Source organism: Theropithecus gelada, chromosome 15 (genome assembly GCF_003255815.1).
Source record: "Theropithecus gelada isolate Dixy chromosome 15, Tgel_1.0, whole genome shotgun sequence".
Lineage (NCBI taxonomy): Eukaryota > Metazoa > Chordata > Mammalia > Primates > Cercopithecidae > Theropithecus > Theropithecus gelada.
The window spans coordinates 103,941,060-103,955,526 of NC_037683.1; the positions used below are offsets into that span (position 1 = coordinate 103,941,060).

Genomic DNA, 14,467 nt, shown 5'->3' on the forward strand with positions numbered 1-14,467 from the left:
AATTTTCTCAGCATAAATAGTTGTTTTAATAATTCAGGCACAAAAAATATATATATGTTAGAACTTGAATTATCTATACCATCTAGATAGTTGATGAAAAGTATGTGTTGATTTGAAGATGATTATCAATCAGATAATTGAAATGTTTCATAAAATTACTAACAGGCTGATGCATTTTAAACTTGTCTTTAGAAATTAGTATCATATTTCCAAGCACAGTGGCTCACGCCTGTAATCCCAGCCCTTTGGGAGGCCGAGGCAGGTGGATCACTTGAGGTCAAGACGAGCCTGGCCAATATGGTGAAAACTCGTGGTGGCACACACGTATACTCCCAGCTACTCAGGAGGCTGAAGCAGGAAAATCACTTAAGCCTGGGAGGCGGAGATTGCAGAGATCGTGCCACTGCACTCCAGCCTGGGCAACAGAGCAAGACTCTGAGAAAGAAAAGAGAAGAGAAAAGAAAAGAAAGTAGTAACATGCTTATACAATATAAACAAAATTAACTAAAGAATACAACTAGTAGTCTTTAAATGAATTAAACCCCTCCCAGTATTAGTCCTGGAATTTCTTTCTCTGCTGCTTTAAGCACAGAACCTTATCCTTCTTTTATGGAAAATAGGTGGAAATTGAAGAGCAGCATCCCTAAAGACTTCCAGGGAACTTTTCAGCTTTGCATTTCAAAGGCACATCCCCTAAGAGGATTAAACTGAAATGTGTCCCAGAATTTCCAATTAAAACCCATTTTTCATGTTTTATTCCAACACATACATTGGTGATTATAATATTTTAAAACTTACATTTAAGTACAGGGCTCAGTGGGAAGAGAAAAAAAAAGAAACATCCTCAAGTCATACTCTTTTGCTTGGTAATGCCTTAGTAGACTAGACCCTTGAGAAAATGTGTTTTCATATAATTAGAAAGGAACAGACTTTAGATCTTCGCTGTAAGAGAAGAGTAATTGCAGAGGTCAGTGTTATTTTCATGGATCTCGGAGCAAGGCTGATGGTAGCCTATTTCCTGGCCAACAGTCCACCCTCGCCTGTGGGGGGTCTACTGAACCAGGGTAATTCCTCCAAAAAAAGGAAACCACACCTAGTTTATTGCAGCCAATATTCTAAAGCCAACTGGCTCTTTTGTCACTATCATTGTGATGACTGATGACTATATTGTCATCTACATTACTGCTATTGCCTAATTTGAAAATGGCCCAAGAATCTGGGAGTAAAAATTAAGATCTAGTAAATGGATGTTAGGACCTGATACTCTGGAATCAGGAAACTCTGCATGGGCCTGTCAGTTCCATAGACCAATAATTTTTTCCTCTTTTGTTCACTTTTGGATCTCCAGCTTTTAAACATAGGCACTCAAAGAATACTTGTGAAGTACATTTTCTATTTGCAGTTAAACCTTACCAATAGGAAATCAGGGATAATAATTTATAACTGGACTTATTATTGCAGAGTGATGTCATTACCTGAATTCATAAAATTTAAGGAAAAATCACCAGTTGTTCTTTCGGAAGGTAGAAAGCTAAGGTGGCTCATGCCATCTAGTGGTGGACTGCGGGTTTGAGCCTGTTCTGAGTATTGGCGAAAATGAAGAGAATGGAATGGTCAGCATTTCATTTACACCTTGTTGCTCACCGTGCAGAACAGATGACACTTACTGATTAGGACAGAATGAATCTCTCAAATACAAACATAAAGAATAAAAGGCTAATAATAATGTAGGCTGGAAATACATTTTTTATTAAAATTAAATGTCATTACTTTTTTAAAATAATATTTTTACAACTTATCGTTATGCCACTGTGCTCATTCTTTACAAACTCCTCAAATTTTTCTTTTTTTTTTTTTCTTTTTGAAACGGAGTCTCGCTGTGTCTCCCAGGCTGGAGTGCAGTGGCGTGATCTCGGCTCACTGCAAGCTCCACCTCCCGGGTTCATGCCATTCTCCTGCCTCAGCCTCCCAAGTAGCTGGGACTACAGACGCCCGTCACCATGCCTGGCTAATTTTTTGTATTTTTAGTAGAGACAGGGTTTCACCATGTTAGCCAGGATGGTCTCGATCTCCTGACCTTGTGATCCACCCACCTCGGCCTCCCAAAGTGCTGGGATTATAGGCGTGAGCCACTGCACCCGGCCTAAATTTTTCTTTTTAACTGAGCATTTTCTTTTAGAGGTTGTTTTAGTTATTCTACTAAGTGGCATATTCACCAAGTGCTTTGGGAAAGATGAAACGTGGATTTTGCGTCATCTTTATCATAAAATAACTACTGTTCTTTTAACTGACTCAATAGGAAACCTCCCATTTCTTCCACATTCTTCCAACTGTGGCATCATTCTTTGCTCCAGTCCCATTAGTCACCAGAAAGCGATTAGGGGCAGGGAGCCCAGGGATCTGGGTAGGAGAGAGTTGATGTGGGGTTATTGAGAGCCGTGAGAGTTCTTTGTGGCTTGGCTTAAAAGGCTCATCATCACATAGTGGTCTGTGCTGGGCAGCATGGAAATGAAGCCCCAAGCTTCCTTGGCTATAAACATGGAGTTCTAACTTTCAAGGAAGATCTCCCATCTGTTTCCCGATCCATAAGCCAAGATAGACTAGGGCTGAACAACACACTGCTAGTAAGGGTATAAATTATTCATGCCCAGGGGGTTAGATTCTCTGTGTCCATCGCTACTAATTCTTACTCATTCCTGACACCCTAGTATCCCTTTCAGCATATTTTGACAACCCCATCTCTGTTTTAAAATTCTGCCCTACGGGATTCGTATGTCAGGGAATTACATTCTGGTTTAATTGGAACAAGCCATTTGGAAGTCCTCCTGGTCTGGAGAACATTCTGTGAGTGTAGAGAGGCTGCAACCCCAGGATAATGCCCTCAGTGGGAGGGACAGGAGGTCTTACGTCAAGAAGGGGTGATGCTCCCTCTCATCGCCTGTGATGGCTAGTCCGAGGACATCCTTTAATGCCATGTCTGTTCAAGTTTCGTCTTTGGATCTCAGAATGTGCCTACCTGCAAGGAAAATCAAAGGAGTTGAAATGACAGTAAATGTTAACACTTAAAGAGGCTTAAAAAAAAAAGAAAAAACAGCAACAACCTATTTTCAGCCTAGAATTGGTTGCAGGAGGGAGAGAACTGGGAAAAAAAGAAGGATGGAAAGCCTAGGGAATCACCCAGTTTCTGTCACCCAGTTTGCACCCTGGGCTGCAGAAAAAGGTGAGACTTGCTTTCATTCAAGGACATTCACAGAGCGAAGCGCGTGGTCACTTGTAAGTTTGTAGAGTTGGTTCCCGAATCCACCCCACATCTGTAATTTCAGTGCAGCCACAGTTAGCCATGGAGACACTCACATCTAGTGGCAGGCAGCAGGCACCACGTGCCCATGAGTGGCGGTGGTGCTATTGAATGAAATGGTCTTTCCCACCTGCCTCACTCAGCTTTCCAGAGGCAGGGTAATTGTATTACAAATCAGAAGTGAAACCACAGCACAGTCCTGTAATCATATGTAAATGTTTAAAAGAAATAGACTGTTGTTTGGAATTATTCATTCTTATTTCTCTTCATTAGCATAAAGGCTTGAGAGAGAGCTAGTTTTTAAAGCACATTAGTTTATACTTAATTCACATCTTCTAGTTTTTAGAAGTTATTTTCATTCATTCGCCCATCCATTCATTCATATGTTTGTTCAACACATTTTTATTGAGCGTCCTTGTGGATGTGGCACAGTCCCCAGTGCGGTGAATAAATGGCTCCCCCACCTTGCACTTATATTCTATTTTTATTCTGATGTATCATAGTTACTTCTGTTAATCAGTTCAGTAAGAATGCTGAGATAGTCTGTGAGAAAAATGGATCCCGTCGACATCATTGTTACAGATAAGACCCGATGTCCTTTAGCCTCGTCAACGGGCTTGGGCCATGGTGAGCAATGCCTGCCTCTGAAGTACTCAGCAGACCGCGTGAAAGAAGAAAGTCTGGGTGTTTGGAAACAATGGCTGAGTGGTGGTAGTGGTGCATTGTGACCTCATTATTCTGCTTTTGGTTTCTGGCCTTGTAATATTAATAAGGCACATGAGGATTTAGTGTGTACCATAAGATAAGTGACTGTCATGTTAAGCTTTATGTCTCTGTTTCTTTAACTTTCTCCAAAATCTGGCAGTATCTCATTTCTTCGTGGCCAGTGTTAGGGCACTAAAGAGGTCAATCGATACATAGAATTGTGACTCAACTCACACTGAAAGAAAAAAAAAAAAAAAAAATCTGAATCATGGTTCTCCTGTGAATTAAATTTAGTAGCAAGAATCTTGTTTTAATTTGGAAGAAAGGGTGGGTCAGGAAAACTCAAGACAGAGACTTTCAAAAGGGAAAGTCCTTAGGATAATGAGTAGATTTCCCTCCACCCAGTTGTTTCATGATATAAACTGATGTGGATCAAATAATAGGGAAGGTTGCTGTTAACAGGCTGCATAACTTTGTCTCAGATATGCCTCTATTACCTGCTGTGGGCATCAGGAGGAATTGCCTTCCTTTAGCTGCACAAAGAGGAGCCCCCGTCTCACAGGGGTACTGATTTCCAGCAGCAGCCATGGCAGCAAGAGCATTGCTGGCCTAGGTGGCAGCGACTGGCCTTCCCTTGGGACCTGTAGTCACTGACCAGTGCCACCCTCTGCCATCCACCCCAATGCTGCTGCATCTCCACTGAAGATAAAGACTTGGGTGGAGACTAGGAAAACATACGTGCTTTGGAGCTGGGAAGTAGATGGGAGCAGCTGATGAGGACAAATTTTCCTCTTTAAATAATGTCCTTGTAATATGAAATCGAAGAGCACGAGTTAAAGGAGGAAAATGCATCCAAGGCGAACATGCACATCGTCAGTGACCTTTGGTAGGTGGGAATAGGATGTGCCAGGGGGTGAGTGGGCAAGCAGCTCTATCCAGGCCAGTGGAGTTGACTCTCACCACACCCTCTGAACACCTCGCAGGATCCCTTGAGTTGTAGCAGCACAAGCTTGCTTTAGCCTTTGCAAGATCCAAATAATTGCCCGAAGAATGAGATCAGCCTTATTTTCCTCCCTGTTCTTTCCTTTGTCTTTTCTGCAAAAGTTAAACTGTGATTATTGGAAAATAAAAATAAGTATGCAGATCAATTTAACAGTTGTATGGATGAAGAAAAATAACCTGTTGTCCTTTATGTACTTTAGCCCTCCCCTGCCCAAGGGAACCGGCCAGAGAGTACTGTGTCATTCAATCCGTATGAGCCAGAAGTTGCACCCTGGGCTGCAGAAAAAGGTGAGACTTGCTTTCATTCAAGGGACATTCACAGAGCGAAGCACGTGGTCACTTGTAAGTTTGTAGAGTTGGTTCACAAATCCACCCCACGTCCGTGATTTCGATACAGCCACAGTTAGCCACGGAGACACTCACATCTGGTGGCAGGTAGCAGGCACCACATGCCCATGAGCGGTGGTGGTGCTATTGAATGAAATGGTCTTTCCCACCTCCCTCACCCAGCGACGTTGGAAACGTCCCTGCCGCTCTTCAGAATTTCTCATCCCTTGCAACACTGATGCTACTCTGAGTTCACACTCCCATGAAAATCATGTTCTTGGAATGATGAATCCTGATGTGGGGTCCAGCTCCGGGTTGTATGTTTCTTGACTGCCTTGCAGGCCCCCAGAGAGAAGCCCTACCCATGGACACAGAGGTGTATGAGAGCCCCTATGCGGACCCTGAGGAGATCAGGCCCAAGGAGGTTTACCTGGACCGAAAGCTGCTAACGCTGGAAGACAAAGAACTGGGCTCTGGTAATTTTGGAACTGTGAAAAAGGGCTACTACCAAATGAAAAAGTAAGTCACAATGCTCCACCGGTCTCACCCTCATGTGAGCTCAGGTTCTAGACACGACTGAGAATAACAAAATGTAACCTGGCATGACTAAACCCTTTTTTTTATTAATGCTATCTTTCTCGTTAATTTCTGGTACTATTATAATGAAAGCCTTTAATGGCGAAAACTGCAATTACTTTTGCACCGACCTAAAAGAACATGCACCTTATGGAAAATTAGGAAATAGAAACAAGCAGAAACATAAGAAAATAAAAGCATCAATCTCTGGTGTGGTGGCTCATGCCTGTAATCTTAGCAATTTGGGAGGCTGGGGTAGGAGGATTGTTTGAGACCCAGAGTTTGAGACCAGCCTGGGAAACATAGCAAGACCCTGTCTCTACAAAAAAAAAAAAACACACACACACACACACACACACACACACATTAAAAGATTAGCCAGGCATGGTAGTACACACCTATAGTTCCAGCTGCTCAAGAGGCCAAGAGGTCAAGGCTGCAGTGAGCCATGATTGCATCACTGCACTACAGCCTCAGTAACAAAGCAAGGCCCTGTCTCAAAAACAAAGAGAAAAGAAAAGAAGAAAAACATCATATTTGTATAATACCATCCCAACACTACTACTGTTAACTAAACACTACTGTTAATTAACCTTATAGTATATATTTTTAGATCTTTAGTTGTACACACACATATTACTTAATTAAAATAAAATCATTCCATTATAACAATACGGTGTTTACATTTATTTTCTTTAATTTTATAGTTATGTCTCGTTTTTCTTACTGTGAAAATTGTTGATTCCAAATATGATTAGTATAATTATTTATTGGCTTTATCCTATGATTTCAAATAACAATACATATTATACAACAGTTAAAATTGCTAAATTTCTAAAATATCTTTGTATTTTTTTTTTTTTTTGGTCTTTAGAAAGTATCCAACATGGAATGTACAAGTAAAAATACTGGTTTCTAAAGTCCTTTGAAACACACCCTCTCTTTGAATTGGTATGATACTAATATGAATGTGGTTGGATTTAGTAGCTTCATGGTATTTCAAATTTAAGGAATTTTTGTAAAAAAAAAAATGTATGAGTAGGTAATTTATATGATTCAAGTAGGTTAAAAATATAGACAAAAGTATACACAGACATACATGCTTTTCGGCCAGGTGCCGTGGCTCACACTTGTAATCCCAGCACGTTAGGAGTCCAAGGCAGGTGGATCACCTGAGGTCTGGAGTTCGAAACCAGCCTGACCAACATGGTAGAACCTTGTCTCTACTAAAAATACAAAAAATTAGCTGGGTGTGGTGGTGCACACCTGTAGTCCCAACTACTCAGGAAGCTGAGACAGGAGAATCGCTGGAACCTGGAGGAAGAGGTTGCAGTGAGGCAAGATCACACTGTTGTACTCCAGCCTGGGCAACAAGAGTAAAACTCTGTCGAAAGGGAGGAAGGAAGGAAGAGAGGAAGGGAAGGAAGGGAGGAAGGGAAGGAAGGGAAAGAAGGAAGGAAGGAGAGAGAAAGAAAAGAGGGAGGAAGGGAGGGAAGGAGGGAAGGAAGGAAGGAAGGAGAAATGCTTGCTTTCCAATCTGTCCCTTCCATTTGTTTTTGTGCATGTGCATCTCTGTGTATATACATATATACATATATACACACACAGATACACATACATGTATATACATATACACACACAAACATACACACACGTATACATTCACAAGTATATACATAAGCACATGTATAGACACAATCAAAATTGGTTGTGATACTTATTTTAAAATATATTTGTATATCACAGTCATTTTGTACAATGAACAAAAATGTTTCTGTGTTAATCATAAGCTTTTTCAGTTTGTGAAAGGTTGTGATCTTTATTCTCTGCTTAAATTTGTGAATTAACATAGACATGACGGTGGACCTAATTTCAACTAGAGAGTTTGGGGAGAGGAGAGGCTCTCTCGGTCAATTTTGCAAAAGTATGTCTTTACAATACTGAGTCTTTCAATCTATAAACACAGCCCATCCCCGCATTTACTAGGTCTTCTTCAGCCTCTCTCAGGAGAGTTGTTTACCTTTTCAAAGCATTACATTTAAATGTATCCTTTTAAATTCTGCACCTAGAAATTCACTTTCAGCGTTTATGAAAGGCATTTTATATTCACATTCATTACACGTAATCTGAGATGGTGAATCCCAAGATGTTACAGGAATTTGTGCATGTCATCGTTGGTGAGGTTTATTTACAAGTTATTTAAATATTTTACAGTTTAGGGTTTTTGCTTGGTTGGGACATTCTTCAGTACTGTTCTTCACCATTCTTTTTATTTTATTTTATTTTTTAGAAACAGGGTTTCCCTCTGTCATCCAGTCTAGAGTGAAGTGGCAAGAAACTCACTGCAGCCTTGAACTCCTGAGTCCAAGTGATTCTCCCACCTCAGCCTCCTAAGCAGCTGGGACTACAGGCTTGCACTGTCACGTCTAGCTGATTTTTTTTAGAGATGGGGTTTCACTATGTTGCCCAGGCTGATCTTGAACTTCTGGCCTCAAGCAATCCTTACCCTTCAACCTCCCAAAGTGTTGGGATTATCAGCATGAGCCACCATGCCCAGCCCCCACCATTCTTTTTTAGTAATGGGGCATTACTCTCATTGTCTGTAAAATTAGGGAATATAGGTTGGAAGGCCAGCCATCCATTACAGGCTTCTGAAGACACATTGTCACTCTGAGGCAGGTATTTCCATGGGACTGGTTCCACGCGGGGATTACGCTTCACAGGAGAAGATTATCTAGAAGTCAGGCATTTTGGAAAGTTTCTTGTGTGTTATGATTTCTCTTGCAGAGTTGTGAAAACAGTGGCTGTGAAAATTCTGAAAAACGAGGCCAATGACCCCGCTCTTAAAGATGAGTTATTAGCAGAAGCAAATGTCATGCAGCAGCTGGACAACCCGTACATCGTGCGTATGATCGGGATATGCGAGGCCGAGTCCTGGATGCTGGTTATGGAGATGGCAGAACTTGGTCCCCTCAATAAGTATTTGCAGCAGAACAGGTATTGTCAGGTGCCCCCACAGGTCTGGAAGCTATCCCCTAAGGGACAGGGCCCACCACTGGATGGGCTGAGCAGCCTGATTTCCGTGGGAAGCCTTCCCACCCTCCTGTGCCTTCCCTTATTGGTCCATACTCAGGGACCTTGACAGAGGGACAAAGGGAGACACAGTCTTTGGATTCAGCTCTGTTAGCTCTAGTTGTTCAGAGAAGAACTCATTCGACAGTTTTGTCTTTCTTTTCTTTCTGTACTCATTCAGTCTTGGCCTAGTGATAGACTCAGCCTCAGAATATCTTGACAGGGAATCTCCTTTCTCACTGGGAAGAACACATTCTTTTTAAAGAAACATTTAAAATAAGTGCTTTTCTAAGAGGTGACAGTTATGTTTTATCTGGCTGACCTTATGTCCTCATGAATAATGACTTCTGAAAATATCAGTCGCTGCTAATTGATTACATCCATCAAGGGAATAATCGTGTTCTCATCTAAAGCTGTTGTTGAGATGAGGAAACTCACTTGGCGTAAGACAGAATGATGGCTACTGAGGAGCTTGCTTTGTTTGCTGTGCTATGTTTGTACTTAGATTGTCTCTTTAGTCTCCATGGAAGGGAGGTGTTCTTACCCTTTATAGGTGAGAAACTGAGACTCAGGGTTAGTTCTGTGACCTGTGCAATACTGGAACAAGGATTTAAGGTGGTGCCTGGCTGTCTGTGAACCAGGCCTCACCGCTCTGTTATACTGCTTGTCTTGCAATTCCAAGCATGCCAGGAAACTCAATCCCATTGAACACCAGGAGAATATGGCATTCAGTCCTGAAGAGCTATATGCTAACAAAGTTATTTGTCACCACTTGTGAGTTTTGTTGTTTAAGAAGAGGGAAGGAGTAGATTCACCTACTGCCTGCATGAGGAGCATGGTTGTTTGTTGTGAAATGGGTCACTGTCGGTTATAGCTGATGAGATCGTTGTGACTTTCAGACATGTCAAGGATAAGAACATCATAGAACTGGTTCATCAGGTTTCCATGGGCATGAAGTATCTGGAGGAGTGCAATTTTGTGCACAGAGATCTGGCCGCAAGAAATGTGTTGCTAGTTACTCAACATTATGCCAAGATCAGTGATTTCGGACTTTCCAAAGCACTGCGTGCTGATGAAAACTACTACAAGGTAAGTACAACTTAGCTAATATTCAGAGCAGCCGGTGGTAAAAAATACAAGATAAATGTATGTTTTCTTTATTTTACTATTGGTATGGTTTTAAAAAGCAATTTTGCTACTTAAAAAATAACTATATAAGAAATGTTCTCATAATCTTTGATTTTACTGTTTAAAAAATAAAAATAATATATCACACCTTGAGATTTACTCAGTGTAGTATATTCTAAATTATGTTTCATGGAATGATCAGGAATCGAGGTATTAAGTGATGATTCATTTTGAAAAAAGAAGAATGGGATTCCTTCATTAAGTTAATTTCAAAAGTTTGGATTGGACAGCTTGATTCTTGCAGGATTTCCCCAAAGCCCTTTTCATGCTACTCAACATTACAAATCTCAGTAGAGGGTTTTGCTGCGTTGCATCTCTCAAACCAGATTCATCCATGGCATCCTTTTCTGATAGGACATTTCATAACATCTGGTGGAACGCTGTTCCACAGCATGGAGCTATTGGAGCTTGGAGCTCCAGTATTGCAGCTTGGAGCTCCAGTATCGCAGCTTGGAGCTATTCCAAAATAACCTTCTAATGAACACCTGTCTACACATGTAAAAGTTAGGAAGTGAAGATTTATCAAATAAACTCATCATCTGTGTATGTCCACTACATATGTAGAAATTGTTCTATTGGCTTAACTGGTATCCTGAGGAGTTGAAGTGTCAAAAAATAAATGCAGTGCTGGAAAGAAGAGATCTAGACAGTTATGTGACTGAAGCTAAAAGAAACCTATGCCCCTTAGTTTGGTGAGGTAGAGATTATCAAGAATTAAGGGTGGACTTCCAGCAAAACATAAAGTAGAAACTAGTTCTGGGTGCAGGCTTAGACTTCCTAAAAAATAATTTCACAGTGACCAATCCCCTTGCTAATATGACTTGACCCCTCTCTGAACCCTCAAATGAACCAATAACAACCAAAAGAAGAAAAGATAAGAAAGCTCCATCTTCATATTAACTCATCCATGGTGTATACCTAGGGTCTGTGTTGACCAACTGGAAAATGTGATGGGATTGGGTCCCACTGAGTCAAAGAGGGTGCCGAGGGCAGGTTGACAACTCTGCTGGTCTCTGGTGAAGTCCATGTGCTCAGAAATAGATGGCAGACCCTGAAAATCTACCTAGTGGATGGCAGATGGGGTCCTGAGTTTCATGCCCTGCAGTGGTCAGAGACTCCACCCTGAGTGACAATACCCGCCCACTCACCATTCCCTAAGAGGCAGTCCATGGACCAGTAGGTGATGGGGAACGGTGGACCTCAGCCAGCAAAGGGACTGCATGAAGGGTGAGCCACAAGAACCAGGCTCTCAGGCAGGCAGGCAGACTCCACCATCTTGAGCACAAAGGCCAGGCAAGAGTATAGCAGGGCTCAGGCTGGCCCTCCTCACCCCATTCTTCATACGGTAGCTTCCCAGAAGGAAGCCCCTTCAGAGGTGAGCCACTGTGAGAAGGGCATCAGCATGGGCCTGGACAGAGACAGCAGGGAAACGGAGCAAGGGAGACAGCAGCCTAGGATGAGCAGCACAGGATACGCTGGAGAAAGAAGCCTGTTGTAAAGCTGCATGTACCTCATCATGATCATTAGACAGAAGGAGACAGCCTGTCTGAAACAAGGACACAGACGAGATAGAGAAGATGAAACATGAATGCTGGTCACCTTATCCACTGCTGTATAACAAATCACCTGAAACTTAGTGCCAAAAACACCACCAGGTGTTGGTTTCCTTGCCATCCTGCTGTGTGGGCAGGGCCGGGTGGGCAGGGTTTAGTGTGTCTGCTCACAACAGGGGGTTGTACGGTGGCCCGAGGGACAGGAGGAACGTTTCCACTCTGCTCACTCACACTACTCAGCCATGAGCAGCTGGTTAGACCCGGCCCATGCTGGAGACCTCTGCGGGGCTGTCAGCCAGCTCACCTGCACACAGCCTCTCCTTGGGGCCCTCGGGCTTCCTCACAGCATGGCAGCTGCAGGCTGAGAGCAGTTACCCAAGAGGCAGGAAGTGGGGGCTGCCAGGCCTATAAGGCCGGGCCCAGAAACTGCCTCAGGGTCACTACCACCTGATCCTGTTGGTCAGAGCAGCCAAGGCCGCCAGTTTCAAAGGATGGGATAGATAGAACCACCCTTGTGAAGAGAAGCATCAAAGAGTCAAAGAACATGGGGCCAATTCTAAAACCACCATAGATATTAAACAGCATACCATTAGAAAGTAAACTAAACTAAAAAGTAAACCAAAGTTGTCTTTGGACAATCAATGAAGAAAAAAAGCCACTATGGAAATAAAAGCCATGTTGGAAGCAGCAAAAACAGACCAAACTACTGAAAAGACAGGGTAGTGGAGGATTTCTTTATGAAAAAAAAAGCAAAGTGACATGGAGAAGAATAAAAAGTGGGCCGGGAGCGGTGGCTCACACCTGTAATCCCAGCACTTTGGGAGGCTGAAGCGGGCAGATTACCTGAGGTCAGGAGATCAAGACCAGCCTGGACAACATGGTGAAAACCCGTCTCTACTAAAAATACAAAAATTAGCTGGGCGTGGTGGTGCACACCTGTAATCCCAGCTATTCGGGAGGCTGAGGCAGGAGAATTCCTTGAGCCCAGGAGGCAGAGGTTGCAGTGAGCTGAGATCGTGCCACTGCACTCTAGCCTGGCCAACAGAGTGAGACTCTGTCTCAAAAAAAAAGAATAAAAAGTGAAACAAGATCAAAGAAAAGTTCTAGCTGTGGAAGCAAACGAACTCTGGCACTCAGGGAACCATGTGTGGCAGTGTGGATTTGTGCAGCATCATGACTGAAAACACAAGTGCTGTTTGATCCAGCAGCTCCTTCCGGGAGCAAACACACACATCTGGTAATGTGCACTCTAGCACGGGCTGCCGTAGCAAAGATCTGGAAACTGCCTGACAGCTGCTCCACAGAGTTTGGTCCATTCAGCCATAGCAGATTCACAGCAAGCTCACAACGCAGCGCTTTTAAAAGTGACTTCATTTGCATGTGCTGACCTAGAAATATGTCTCCTATACATGGTTAGGCAGAAAAATTAAAGTACAGTGCAAAAAGAATATGCCCCTAGTTTGTTGACCAGAAAAAAGTAAATACTACCTATGTATGCATGTATCTAGGTTATTCTGGAGAGAGGCTAACTTTCATTGCATTTAGGATTTGTCAAAGGTTTACTTTTTTCATCCGTTCAGAATTCGGAAGAAACATGAAATAACACACATGGGTGTATTGTTCATGACTTATAAGATCAACATTTTAAAATAGCACACCAGGTGATGGAAACAGAAGTATAATCAGTCATGTCATTTGGAAGAGAAATGCCAGGACACCTTATGGTCTCCAGACTGATGTACTGAATGTCTCCTTGTGATCCACCGTAGTGCCATGAAATCAGTTTTCGCCGAAATCCTGTCCCTCCCTCCACCGCAATGAGACTTCACACAGGTGACGTCAGCAGAAGATAACAAGACTCCGCTGTGTGCCCCCGAATCCCAAACCCAGAAGAGAGGGTTTTGCTATACAGTTTTGACTTCTGTACTATCACTTGCTTTTTAAAATTAGGATATTAGAAAGCTTAGATCATTTTTTAATGATGCTAGCAAATAGCGTATGCTAAAATAATTGACCTGGGAGGAGAACTGATCAAGGTGGACAACTAAATGCAACTAGTATATGCTCCTCCATGGAGCGGGACCAAAATAACAAGTACATATTCACACTTCCAATAGATGATCTAAGAGAGAACACGAATGCAACCGAGGAGCGACAGGAAGCACGGAAAGCAAAGCAGAGGGAAACGAGGCAGCCTGCTTGGCCAGGAATGACTGGGGAGCTGGAAGAAGCTTCCAGATGTGGGGAAAGCATAAGTGAGAGATCCCCAGGGCTCCACATTCCAGCCAAGGACTTCTACAGTCCTAGCGACAGGAGAATCCCTCGACTCATGTGGGCCTTAAGACTACCACAGGGAGCTGCCTAGGGATCACACAGAGGCATTGCTCCATAGAGGGAATTCACACTGAGTCCCACAGGCTTCCGAGCTCTGAGTCGCTGCGGTTTGGTGCCATACTGAGAACCAAGCCCCCAAAGGACTGCATCTTGCCCTGGGACTATTGCTGATGCTGCCACCACCGGGCCAAGGACAGAGAGGAGAGTGGACACCGCCACACACCCCAGGGACAGATCCCCCTGCTGCTGCAGGCTGCTGTGGGACTGAGACACAAGCAAATCCCACCCCCTGTAGCTGCCTGCCTACACTGCTCCCCCTGAGAATGGCCCCAGCCTCCCCAGGAGCAGGCCCATAGCCAGCGCCATTCTGAGAGCCAAGCTTCCACAGGTCTGTGTCCTTCCCTGGGCCAGG

The 14,467-nt window shown here is 43.2% G+C and overlaps 1 protein-coding gene across 3 annotated transcripts in view; it reads left to right on the plus strand.

The window, feature by feature from the left end:
- The window catches only part of SYK (spleen associated tyrosine kinase), a 94,529-nt gene that overhangs the window by 66,340 nt on the left and 13,722 nt on the right, over positions 1-14,467 (plus strand). For all 3 annotated transcript variants that reach the window (XM_025360151.1, XM_025360153.1, XM_025360152.1), the window contains 4 exons: positions 5,206-5,293; positions 5,674-5,851; positions 8,696-8,905; positions 9,880-10,069. In XM_025360151.1, the coding sequence (XP_025215936.1) occupies positions 5,206-5,293; positions 5,674-5,851; positions 8,696-8,905; positions 9,880-10,069 (666 nt within the window). The remainder of the gene's footprint in view (positions 1-5,205; positions 5,294-5,673; positions 5,852-8,695; positions 8,906-9,879; positions 10,070-14,467) is intronic.